This window comes from Eucyclogobius newberryi, unplaced genomic scaffold (assembly GCF_026437365.1).
Source record: "Eucyclogobius newberryi isolate DKJ021-1_F unplaced genomic scaffold, fEucNew1.0.hap1 SCAF_13, whole genome shotgun sequence".
NCBI lineage: Eukaryota > Metazoa > Chordata > Actinopteri > Gobiiformes > Gobiidae > Eucyclogobius > Eucyclogobius newberryi.
Window position 1 is genome coordinate 36,626,509 of NW_027315757.1, and position 13,353 is coordinate 36,639,861.

A 13,353-nucleotide genomic window follows, 5' to 3' on the forward strand; every position below is an offset into this window, starting at 1 on the left:
ACGCCCCCCCGCTCCACGACCCGCTCCACGACCCGCTCCACGCCCCCCGCTCCACGACCCGCTCCACGACCCGCTCCACGACCCCCCGCTCCACGACCCGCTCCACGACCCCCCGCTCCACGCCCCCCCGCTCCACGCCCCCCCGCTCCACGACCCGCTCCACGACCCGCTCCACGACCCGCTCCACGACCCCCCGCTCCACGCCCCCCCGCTCCACGACCCGCTCCACGACCCGCTCCACGCCCCCCCGCTTCACGACCCGCTCCACGACCCGCTCAACGACACGCTCCACGACCCCACGACCCGCTCCACGACCCCACGACCCGCTCCACGACCTGCTCCACGCCGCACCGACCCGCTCCACGACCCGCTCCACGACCCCACGACCCGCTCCACGACCCGCTCCACGCCGCACCGAGCCGCTCCACGACCCGCTCCACGCCGCTCCACGTAAACACGACGACTCATTCACGCACAAACAGTCAAACATCATGGCTCCTTTAAAGACACCGGACAAGACACAAGCGGGCGCCGCAGAGACTCCGCGGGCGTGGCAGAGTCTCCGCAGGCGCCACAGAGTCTCTCCGCGGGCGCTGCAGAGTCTCTCCGCGGGCGCTGCAGAGTCTCCGCGGGCGTGGCAGAGTCTCCGCGGGCGCTGCAGAGTCTCTCCGCGGGCGTGGCAGAGTCTCCGCAGGCCCTGCCGAGGTGGAATGGACCAAAACGCAAACGATGCACGATTCTAGACGATACAAAACTAACACGCACGGGTAAAAGCAATACTGACGGGGGAATCCAAAACCATCGTCCTCGGGTGGGTTCAAAGCAGTGCGGAAACGTTCTTTCCGTTCCGTGATTCCAAACGTCTGGAATGTTGCAAAGTCTCTCGAAAAAGTCAAAAATCGTCTCGCAAAAGAAAAAGAGAAAAAAAAGACAAAACGTGGACAAGAACTGAAAACGGCGTGAGAACGAGAGGGACACGGTTCTAGGTCGCGTTAACATGCTTAAGTGCCCCGTGTTTCAAATACTCTTTGACATCAATATCGACCATTCTTTAAAAAAACAAAAAAATGGCCAAGACGTTTCCACAGATCGTTCCGTCTAAAGAACTACCACATTTTTGCACTAAAGAAAAAAATATCGACATAGTGATTTTTCTTCTTTTAGAGTCTTCAGAGCCTTTGGTCCGTTTCCCACGATGGCTTTTTCAATATTTTTTCTCGAAATTTTTTTGACCACATGACACTCCTCCTATGATGACGACACAATGCACACATGGACGACGCACGCCGGACGAAGTGTGCAGTGCGTCGATGTTAAACGTGAATGGTACGGGCAGTGACGGCGCCGCTTTGCTCGCTAATGTACACAACCCGGCGCCGCTCCAGTCCGTCTGCAGACAGAGGGCGGCGGCTCGGGGCGCGTGCTTTGCTAAAGTAGTTTCTTTCTCCTTTCGTCCGGGTTTGAAGAGGGCTCTTGGTGGGCGGGACTGAAGCAGCGCGCCAGGCGGCAGCGCGGGCACGTCGCCGCGTCTCTCGATCGACGATGGAGAGAAGGATTCACACGTGGAAGAAAAGAAAGGAAGCTTGGGATGGTCATGACCTGAGGAGAGAGAGAGAAGGATAGAAGAGATCAGCGAGGAAGGGCGTGGCATGGGGCGGGGTTATGGAGCCTGCTGTTCAGGAAGAACACGTTATATCAAAATCTACACATCATCATTAGGCCTGAGCGCCACAAGCGTGCGAGAGGCCTATGAGTCCCATAAAGCCGTGCGAAGCACTCGCCCGCTCAAAACACCGACGCACTCGTCCACTCACGCCCCGTGCAGACCGTGCAAAACGCACTTTACATGGGCTCTGCGGTTGTCATGCCCATGTAAAACACTTGTTTGCACTAAGTATCTCACAAACACGTTCCATCTCTTTCATGTTCCGTTCATATAAACATGTGATGCAAGAATTGAACATTATTACTGTAAAGAGGGCCAAAAACACAAAGTGGGCGGAGCCCACTCAAAATTAACGAAAGTTCCCGTCAGTGACCAGGGACCCACACCATGAGGGGTCCACACCATGAGGGGCCCACACCATGAGGGGCCCACACCATGAGGGGCCCACACCATGAGGGGCCCACACCATGAGGGGCCCACACCATGAGGGACCCACACCATGAGGGACCCACACCATGAGGAATGAAAGCGCGAGCGTTTTCAGAAAATGTATAGTTTATGATATTTGAAAAATGGGAAACATTGTTTTCACATCAGAATAATATTCTTTCTTCTTCTCGGAACCCCCCAAACCCCCCGAACCCCTGAACCCCCCGAACCCCCCGTCACACAGTGAACGGTGAAGAAAAGTCACAACAATGCGCACACCTCTAAAAATTGTGCCTCTCTAAATTCTCCTTTTTCTAAAATGACCAAGGTTGGTGCGTCAGCGCCACCAACTGTTCAAAACATGCAGCGAGAGATGAAAAACATCTGGAGGAAGATGAGGAGGAAGAGGCGGAGCCAAGTGTTACATAAACGTCACAGAGCGATTCCAAAGCTCTGATCTCTCACACTGAGCTCATCCAGGACTAAACCAGGACTAAAACAGACTAACTCTACCAGACTGTCACTCCTGAAGATGCTAACAATGAGATGCTAACGATAGCATACTGTTCAAAATCATAGGAGGAGGTGAAATACTCACGAGTTCAGTCGGAGTGAGGGCTGTCCACCACAATGTGAGGTTTAGAAGAGGATTTCTCTTCCTTATTTGACACAAACGTACCAATGAATTTCTCCTGCACAAAAGAAAGACGATTTTATTCAGCGGTGACATGAGAATGTTTTACGACGTGTCCAGAACTCAACAGCTCCAGATTTACCACCACTTTGTCTCAAAGCACTTAAAGGAGCCGTGTAAATCCTGCTCAATATCAACTGCTGATTATTCCACAATCTGCAGCAGCAACTCACAAAAAGACTTCAGTCACTTTAACCGCAACAGGTTTGTAGCGCTGTGAGACGCGGCTAACACGGCTGATGCGGCTAACGGGGCTAACGCGGCTAACGCTAGGAGAAAAAGACTTCCTGCTGCTTTTTCTGCATTTATTTCACTTTTCTGCACCACGTTTGTTCTCCATGTGTCGTTCATCGATAAACGGCTGATGCTAACGTGTGCTAGCTTTGTTTTGCTAAGTTTAGCTTTGTTTTGCTAAGTTTAGCTTTGATTTGCTAAGTTTAGCTTTGTTTTGCTAGGTTGGTACCGGGCTAAACGGCTCTGTCCGGTCCGTTCTGTTGCTTAAACCGTTGCATAACACCACAGATACTAATATACCGTATTTTCCGGACTATAAGTCACACTAGCCAAAAAATGCATAATAAAGAAGAAAAAAACATGTATAAGTTGCACTGGAGTATGAAATGTTGTTGCAAGTGTGAAAATAGCAAATAATATCACATAGAAGTCGCTCCGGTATAAGTACATAAGTATAAATATAAGTATAAGTCGCACCCCGGCCAAAACTATGAAAATAGGTGCCACTTATAGTCCGGTAAATACGGTACGAATCATATTGTCAAAGCGGTGCATTTTACAGTTACTTTTGTAGATTTATGTGCGACTGCTGCAGAAGCTCAGCGAAGGGAATCTGGATTTATTCTGATTTATTTCCACATTTTGGTTCATAATTCTGTCTCTTGGCTCAGCAACAGTAAATATTCCTCTGTTCGTGAAGCGTGTTTACTGGAAACAACAGGGAAATTGTACAGAATTGTTTTCCGAATGAGCAGTTTTATGTTCTAAAACAGAGAAGAAAACAAAGCCCTCAATCAGAACGATGCCTGACATTTTGTGAACAGAATAACGACGTCTCTGAGGAAATAAAAGACTGAACGTGTTTGTGAGCAAAGCCACGTGTGGTCGAGCGAGCGGAAGATTCTGGAGCCAAATGAACCTTTTTACACTTAAATACAGTGTTTTTAAACACATTTCTCTATAAACTCTTTGAACACTTCAGGCCGGATACACGTGCCACGCCTTCTTTATCGTCGATTAGCAGAAGTCGTCTATTTCTTCTGTATTTCATATTATAACACGGCTCAAAAAGTCTTTGTAGCATAATAAGTGTCCTTTAAAAGTTTATCTTGAATAGTTGAAAATCTGGACTCTGTGTTTAGAAAAACAAGACGTTTTGAGTCTCATCTAAAAGTCATTCTCAATCTGCAGATCTATTCTTGAGTATGCCCCGCCCACCGGGAGGAGCCTCCTGATAATGGCTGTTTACAGTTTCACTTGAGACTCTTTGTGCCCTAACAGCCTGTAATGGGCCATCAGCCTCCAATTGTATCCTGGCTCACTCCCTCCTCACTGAGCACCCACTGAGCATCAGGATGCTCTGGGCGTCGCCCGCAACAGGGTTTCAAGACACTATTATAAACGACATAACCCACGTAATAAAGCTCACTAAATCGTCCTCCAGTGAAATATCCACATCAGAAACGCCACAGATCAGAAGAAAGTGTCTTGCCCAACAGCAGAGTCAGAATACATATCTGTATAAATGTAGCTACTGTTTTTATGTCTCATTCTTTACAATGGATTTTATGTTTTTTATATTGTTTGGAAGTATTCCATATGTGTTTTTTGTGCTATAAATAAAATATAATAGTAAGTTGTGAAGTACAGGAAGTTTAACTGTGTTTGAAACGCTACAAAGTTTCATATTTGCATGTTCTTCCACTTGGAACTGTTCATAATGTGAGTCAAAGTAAAACATGTCAAAGTAAATTACTGTTAATAATACTTTTCTCTGATTTGGACTTGAAACGTCACATTTATAGCTCCATCTGCTGGCAGGAAGTGGAATTACCATGAGCAGATAAACAAAAGCTAGCTTTCCCCAACATATAAACACACAGTTGTGATGGAGACGGATTAGCATCTGGACAAATCTGGATCAGGATCGATCTGAACGAAGCTCAATGAAACAATCCCACTCACCACATACTTTTAACTTTCCTCTTTTACCTGACAAGCTGACGCCAGTACTCGATGGGTGTGTGTTTTACCAGACGAGTTGATGCCAGTGCTCGATGGGTGTGTGTTTTACCTGCACGAGCTGATGCCAGTGCTCGATGGGTGTGTGTTTTACCTGACAAGCTGATGCCAGTGCTCGATGGGTGTGTGTTTTACCTGACGAGTTGATGCCAGTGCTCGATGGGTGTGTGTTTTACCTGACGAGCTGACGCCAGTGCTCGATGGGTGTGTGTTTTACCTGACGAGCTGATGCCAGCGCTCGATGGGTGTGTGTTTTACCTGCACGAGCTGATGCCAGTGCTCGATGGGTGTGTGTTTTACCTGCACGAGCTGATGCCAGTGCTCGATGGGTGTGTGTTTTACCTGACAAGCTGATGCCAGTGCTCGATGGGTGTGTGTTTTACCTGACGAGCTGACGCCAGTGCTCGATGGGTGTGTGTTTTACCTGACGAGCTGATGCCAGTGCTCGATGGGTGTGTGTTTTACCTGACAAGCTGATGCCAGTGCTCGATGGGTGTGTGTTTTACCTGACGAGTTGATGCCAGTGCTCGATGGGTGTGTGTTTTACCTGACGAGCTGACGCCAGTGCTCGATGGGTGTGTGTTTTACCTGACGAGCTGATGCCAGTGCTCGATGGGTGTGTGTTTTACCTGACGAGCTGATGCCAGTGCTCGATGGGTGTGTGTTTTACCTGACAAGCTGATGCCAGTGCTCGATGGGTGTGTGTTTTACCTGACGAGCTGACGCCAGTGCTCGATGGGTGTGTGTTTTACCTGACGAGTTGATGCCAGTGCTCGATGGGTGTGTGTTTTACCTGCACGAGTTGATGCCAGTGCTCGATGGGTGTGTGTTTTACCTGACGAGCTGATGCCAGTGCTCGATGGGTGTGTGTTTTTCCTGACGAGTTGATGCCAGTGCTCGATGAGTGTGTGTTTTACCTGACAAGCTGACGCCAGTGCTCGATGGGTGTGTGTTTTACCTGATGAGTTGATGCCAGTGCTCGATGGGTGTGTGTTTTACCTGACGAGCTGATGCCAGTGCTCGATGGGTGTGTGTTTTACCTGATGAGTTGATGCCAGTGCTCGATGGGTGTGTGTTTTACCTGACGAGCTGACGCCAGTGCTCGATGGGTGTGTGTTTTACCTGATGAGTTGATGCCAGTGCTCGATGGGTGTGTGTTTTACCTGACGAGCTGATGCCAGTGCTCGATGGGTGTGTGTTTTACCTGACAAGCTGATGCCAGTGCTCGATGGGTGTGTGTTTTACCTGACGAGCTGATGGCAGTGCTCGATGGGTGTGTGTTTTACCTGATGAGTTGATGCCAGTGCTCGATGGGTGTGTGTTTTACCTGACAAGCTGATGCCAGTGCTCGATGGGTGTGTGTTTTACCTGACGAGCTGACGCCAGTGCTCGATGGGTGTGTGTTTTACCTGATGAGTTGATGCCAGTGCTCGATGGGTGTGTGTTTTACCTGCACGAGCTGATGCCAGTGCTCGATGGGTGTGTGTTTTACCTGCACGAGTTGATGCCAGTGCTCGATGGGTGTGTGTTTTACCTGACGAGCTGACGCCAGTGCTCGATGGGTGTGTGTTTTACCTGCACGAGCTGATGCCAGTGCTCGATGGGTGTGTGTTTTACATGACGAGTTGATGCCAGTGCTCGATGGGTGTGTGTTTTACCTGACGAGTTGATGCCAGTGCTTGATGGGTGTGTGTTTTACATGACGAGTTGATGCCAGTGCTCGATGGGTGTGTGTTTTACCAGACGAGTTGATGCCAGTGCTCGATGGGTGTGTGTTTTACCTGCACTAGCTGACGCCAGTGCTCGATGGGTGTGTGTTTTACCAGACGAGTTGATGCCAGTGCTCGATGGGTGTGTGTTTTACCTGCATGAGTTGATGCCAGTGCTCGATGGGTGTGTGTTTTACCTGACGAGTTGATGCCAGTGCTCGATGGGTGTGTGTTTTACCTGCATGAGTTGATGCCAGTGCTCGATGGGTGTGTGTTTTACCTGCATGAGTTGATGCCAGTGCTCGATGGGTGTGTGTTTTACCTGACGAGTTGATGCCAGTGCTCGATGGGTGTGTGTTTTACCTCCACGAGTTGATACCAGTGCTCGATGGGTTTGCGTGGATTGGCCAACATTGCTGACCAGTGCTCTCGTCCCGGTCCGTCCACGTCCGAGCCCACGCGACACATGCCGATGACCTCGTTGTGTCCGATGCTGTGGAGACACGAGCAGACCGGTGGACGTCAGTGGAACTACAGGACACGAGCAGACCGGTGGACGTCAGTGGAACTACAGGACACGAGCAGACCGGTGGACGTCAGTGGAACTACAGGACACGAGCAGACCGGTGGACGTCAGTGGAACTACAGGACACGAGCAGACCGGTGGACGTCAGTGGAACTACAGGACACGAGCAGACCGGTGGACGTCAGTGGAACTACAGGACACGAGCAGACCAGTGGACGTCAGTGGAACTACAGGACACGAGCAGACCAGTGGACGTCAGTGGAACTACAGGACACGAGCAGACCAGTGGACGTCAGTGGAACTACAGGACACGAGCAGACCAGTGGACGTCAGTGGAACTACAGGACACGAGCAGACCGGTGGACGTCAGTGGAACTACAGGACACGAGCAGACCGGTGGACGTCAGTGGAACTACAGGACACGAGCAGACCGGTGGACGTCAGTGGAACTACAGGACACGAGCAGACCAGTGGACGTCAGTGGAACTACAGGACACGAGCAGACCGGTGGACGTCAGTGGAACTACAGGACACGAGCAGACCAGTGGACGTCAGTGGAACTACAGGACACGAGCAGACCAGTGGACGTCAGTGGAACTACAGGACACGAGCAGACCAGTGGACGTCAGTGGAACTACAGGACACGAGCAGACCAGTGGACGTCAGTGGAACTACAGGACACGAGCAGACCGGTGGACGTCAGTGGAACTACAGGACACGAGCAGACCGGTGGACGTCAGTGGAACTACAGGAGAATCACTTTTATTAAAGGACAAGAACTGACTTGGAACTTGGACTCAACGAAACACAGTAGTAGAAAGTAGTTTTAGCAATGACTGTATTTTACAAACTATCGTAAGTCGTAGAAAAAGGTTCAGTTGTTTCAGACGTTTCGACTCTCGTCCAAGAGTCATATTCAATCTGCAAATTTACACCAGGAACTCAGATATTTATCCTGTTCTGTGGTGAGCCCCGCTTCAAGAAGTTGTTTGTTTCAATACAAACTAAACCGTCCTTTAATGGGCCATCAGCCTCCGATTGTCCCTGGCTCACTCTCTCTCCTCTCTTCATCAGAGTGCTGTGGGCGTCGACCTCTCCAGAGATTCATAATTCCATTATAAACAACAGGAAGTTTGGAATCTTCACCCCTTTGTTCCTGTTTAATGATGATGTTTCTTGTTGAACACAGTTTGTCTCTTTAACTCTTTCTCTTCATCTTTTGTCCGTTTTGTCAGTTTATACTTCGTACTTATACTTATTAACACATCATTATATCCTTTTGTTTGTTATTTTCACACTGGCACCACAGGAGGGCGCTCTTCTGCACCCGTACAGTGACTGCTCCTGTTCCACTGAAAATGTGACGTTTCAGCGATAAAGACGACTGAGAAGAGATGAACAAAAATGCCACAGAAAAGAAACTAATATGGAGCAGATGACGAGCTAAAAGGAGCGATAATCCAGCAGAAAGAAGGTTTGGAGCGAACGAGAAACCTTATTATACGTAAACATTTAAAAATACTTTTAAAAAATGCGACTTATATATATTTATTTCTTCTCTTTTAGGCATTTTTTGGCTGGTTCAACTTATACTCCAGATAATACGGTTTGTCACTTTGGTTGTCGGGAGGAAAAGACCTTTGACCTTGTGACTTCAGAGCAGGTCAAGACGGTCAGATCTTTAGGTTTTACTGGACAAACACAGAAATGTCCACCACAAAACAGTTTTTTAATGGTATCTAAAGATTTCAGAAATGATACGTTTTGTGAAACTCAAATATAAGTTTGAAGCTGTAAACTGTATTTGTCCATCTTTGGTCAGCAAATTAAATGGTTCTTATTAAACTTTGAACTTTCTGATGAAACGAAAGTAAATATTCCCCTTTTGCTTGGTCATCTCCACATGTTGAACGTCCAGATGCAGCTCCTGACCGGCCCATCTCCATCCATCCAACTTCTTCCGCTTTATCCGGGGCCGGGTCGTGGGGGCAACAGTCTAAGCAGGGACTCCCAGGCTTCCTCCTCCCCAGACACTTCCTCCAACTCCTCCAACTCCCGAGGCGTTCCCAGGCCAGCCGAGAGACATAGTCCCTCGACACCCTCCGACCTCTGACCACACCCTCTGACCCCTGACCACACCCTCTGACCCCTGACCACACCCTCTGACCCCTGACCACACCCTCTGACCCCTGACTGCGCCTAGAAATTCTGTCCATAAAAACTATGAACAGAACCGGTGACAAAGGGCAGCCCTGAGGAGTCCCTCACTGGGAACAGGTCTGACTTACTGCAATGAACACAGCTCCTGCTCCGGTCATACAGGGGCCGGACAGCCCTGAGCAAAGGGCCCCGGACCCCGTACTCCCGGAGCACCCCCCAAAGGACACCCCAAAGGACACCCCGAGGGACACGGTCCAAAGCCTTCTCCAGATCCTCAAAGCACATGTGACTGTGCAAACTCCCATGAGCCCTGGGCCACCCGATGGAGAGTCTAGAGCTGGTCCAGTGTTGCACCACTGGAACCTAAACTTGTTCCTCCTGAATCTTAGGTTCGACAATTGGCCCGTCTCCACATGTTGAACGTCCAGATGCTGCTCCTGACCGGCCCGTCTCCACATGTTGAACGTCCAGATGCTGCTCCTGACCGGCCCGTCTCCACATGCTGAACGTCCAGATGCTGCTCCTGACCGGCCCGTCTCCACATGCTGAACGTCCAGATGCTGCTCCTGACCGGCCCGTCTCCACATGTTGAACGTCCAGATGCTGCTCCTGACCGGCCCGTCTCCACATGTTGAACGTCCAGATGCTGCTCCTGACCGGCCCGTCTCCACATGTTGAACGTCCAGATGCTGCTCCTGACCGGCCCGTCTCCACATGTTGAACGTCCAGATGCTGCTCCTGACCGGCCCGTCTCCACATGTTGAACGTCCAGATGCTGCTCCTGACCGGCCCGTCTCCACATGTTGAACATACAGATGCAGCTCCTGACCGGCCCGTCTCCACATGTTGAACATACAGATGCAGCTCCTGACCGGCCCGTCTCCACATGTTGAACGTCCAGATGCTGCTCCTGACCGGCCCGTCTCCACATGTTGAACGTCCAGATGCTGCTCCTGACCGGCCCGTGCCCACAAAAGGATGAACACGACGAGCTCGAGGCAGACAACGCGGAACAGAGCCAAGTGTTGACGCTAGACGCTGACACAGGCGGCAAATTAGCATAGCATTAGCATAGCATTAGCATAGGTGATGAATATTCAGGCCTGGTGTGGCTGTGGAGCAGGCGCTGGCCACCAGGAGGCTGACACAGGCGGGACCTCGCTGTCATGTCCAACAACAACAGAACAACAAGCGCCGCGTCTGTGCCAAATGTGCAAACACTCGAGTAACGAGCGAAGACGACGCCCCCGGGCAACGGAACCAGCCAATGAGAAGGTGTCGCGTCAGTTTACAGCGTCACTGAGGGTTTGAAGAATAAAGAAGGACTTATTTGACTAAAGAACTGCTGTTAGTGCAGTTCAAAGTGAAATACAGTAACTGCAGGGACACAGAACATCAAATAAATGTGTCAAATATGTGTCAGAAGGTTTGAAAAAACTCCAGGTTCATAATCATAATTCTGCTGATGAAGTGTAATATCTGACGCTTTCTCCACTTGAACTCTGGAAACATTTATAACCTGCTAAATCTGACATTTATCACATTAGAGACATTCTGTAGCCTACGGGTTAGCATTAGCCACATGTTTGTATCAGAGTTCATTCAGCTGGCCTCTGACCTCTGACCTCTGAACTCTGACCTCTGATTGTAGCAGTATTTGTAGCAGTATTTGTAACAGTATTGTAGCAGTATTTGTAGCAGTATTGTAGCAGTATTTGTAGCAGTATTGTAGCAGTATTTGTAGCAATATTGTAGCAGCATTTGTAACAGTATTGTAGCAGTATTAAGCAGTATTTGTAGCAGTATTGTAGCAGTATTTGTAGCAGTATTGTAGCAGTATTTGTAGCAGTATTGTAGCAGTATTTGTAGCAATATTGTAGCAGCATTTGTAGCAGTATTGTAGCAGTATTTGTAGCAGTATTGCAGCAGTATTTGTAGCAGTATTTGTAGCAGTATTTGTAGCAGTATTGTAGCAGTATTTGTAGCAGTATTGTAGTAGTATTTGTAGCAGTATTGTAGCAGTATTAAGCAGTATTTGTAGCAGTATTTGTAGCAATATTGTAGCAGCATTTGTAGCAGTATTGTAGCAGTATTTGTAGCAGTATTTGTAGCAGTATTGTAGCAGTATTGTAGCAGTATTGTAGCAGTATTTGTAGCAGTATTGTAGAAGTATTTGTAACAGTATTGTAGCAGTATTTGTAGCAGTATTGTAGTAGTATTTGTAGCAGTATTTGTAGCAGTATTGTAGCAGTATTTGTAGCAGTATTGTAGCAGTATTGTAGAAGTATTTGTAACAGTATTGTAGCAGTATTTGTAGCAGTATTGTAGTAGTATTTGTAGCAGTATTTGTAGCAGTATTGTAGCAGTATTGTAGCAGTTTTGTAGCAGTATTTGTCATAGTATAGTATCAGTATTTGTAGTAGTATTGTAGCAGTATTTGTAGCAGTATTATAGCAGTATTATAGCAGTATTATAGCAGTATTTGTAGCAGTATTTGTAGCAGTATTATAGCAGTATTATAGCAGTATTGTAGCAGTATTTGTAGCAGTATTTGTAGCAGTATTTGTAGCAGTATTTGTCATAGTATTTGTAGCAGTATTTGTAGCAGTTTTGTAGCAGTATTGTAGCAGTTTTGTAGCAGTATTTGTAGCAGTATTGTAGCAGTATTGTAGAAGTATTTGTAGCAGTATTGTAGCAGTATTTGTAGCAGTATTGTAGCAGTATTTGTAGCAGTATTGTAGCAGTATTGTAGAAGTATTTGTAGCAGTATTGTAGCAGTATTTGTAGCAGTATTGTAGCAGTATTGTAGAAGTATTTGTAACAGTATTGTAGCAGTATTTGTAGCAGTATTGTAGTAGTATTTGTAGCAGTATTTGTAGCAGTATTGTAGCAGTATTTGTAGCAGTATTGTAGCAGTATTGTAGAAGTATTTGTAACAGTATTGTAGCAGTATTTGTAGCAGTATTGTAGTAGTATTTGTAGCAGTATTTGTAGCAGTATTGTAGCAGTATTGTAGCAGTTTTGTAGCAGTATTTGTAGCAGTATTATAGCAGTATTATAGCAGTATTGTAGCAGTATTTGTAGCAGTATTTGTAGCAGTATTTGTAGCAGTATTTGTCATAGTATTTGTAGCAGTATTTGTAGCAGTTTTGTAGCAGTATTGTAGCAGTTTTGTAGCAGTATTTGTAGCAGTATTGTAGCAGTATTGTAGCAGTATTGTAGAAGTATTTGTAGCAGTATTTTAGCAGTATTGTAGCAGTATTGTAGCAGTTTTGTAGCAGTATTTGTCATAGTATAGTATCAGTATTTGTAGTAGTATTTGTAGCAGTATTATAGCAATATTATAGCAGTATTTGTAGTAGTATTGTAGCAGTATTTGTCATAGTATTGTAGCAGTATTTGTAGCAGTATTATAGCAGTATTATAGCAGTATTATAGCAGTATTATAGCAGTATTTGTAGCAGTATTTGTAGCAGTATTTGTAGCAGTATTTGTAGCAGTACTTGCAGTAGTATTTGCAGCTGTATTTGCAGGAGCACGTACCAGTCGTAGTCCATGACGGCGATGACGATGGACACGTTCTCGATGTTCTCGTTGGGGATGTCGAACACGAGCGCCTCGTTGTACGTCGGGTTCAGAGTGTTTTTCTTTATCGACGTCTTTCTCTTTTTGAGGCGTCGCCCGTCGCACACCAGCGACGCCTTCACGTACGGATCTGACCAGTAAGAACACACAACATCCACATCATTACGCACGGCGGGAAACCACAGCCAAAGCAACGTCTCCATGGAAACGAGCAGGTTACGAGTCAGGTTTGTGGAGAAGGGTTTTGATTGTTTTATCAGTTCAAGTTTTCTTCCAATAGTTGATGTTTGTGGAAGAGTTTAAACAGAAGTGGCGACGCCCGTCCTCT

At 47.5% G+C, this 13,353-nt stretch overlaps 1 protein-coding gene across 1 annotated transcript in view; it reads right to left on the reverse strand.

Moving 5' to 3' along the window:
• Positions 1–372: 372 nt before the first annotated feature.
• Positions 373–13,353, reverse strand: part of syt3 (synaptotagmin III) — a 202,155-nt gene continuing 189,174 nt past the window's right edge. The window contains exons 9-12 of the mRNA XM_072443799.1: positions 12,984–13,155; positions 7,118–7,247; positions 2,694–2,787; positions 373–1,599 (exon numbers count right to left, since the gene is read on the reverse strand). Coding sequence (XP_072299900.1) covers positions 2,698–2,787; positions 7,118–7,247; positions 12,984–13,155 — 392 coding nt within the window. The 3' untranslated portion in view covers positions 373–1,599; positions 2,694–2,697. The remainder of the gene's footprint in view (positions 1,600–2,693; positions 2,788–7,117; positions 7,248–12,983; positions 13,156–13,353) is intronic.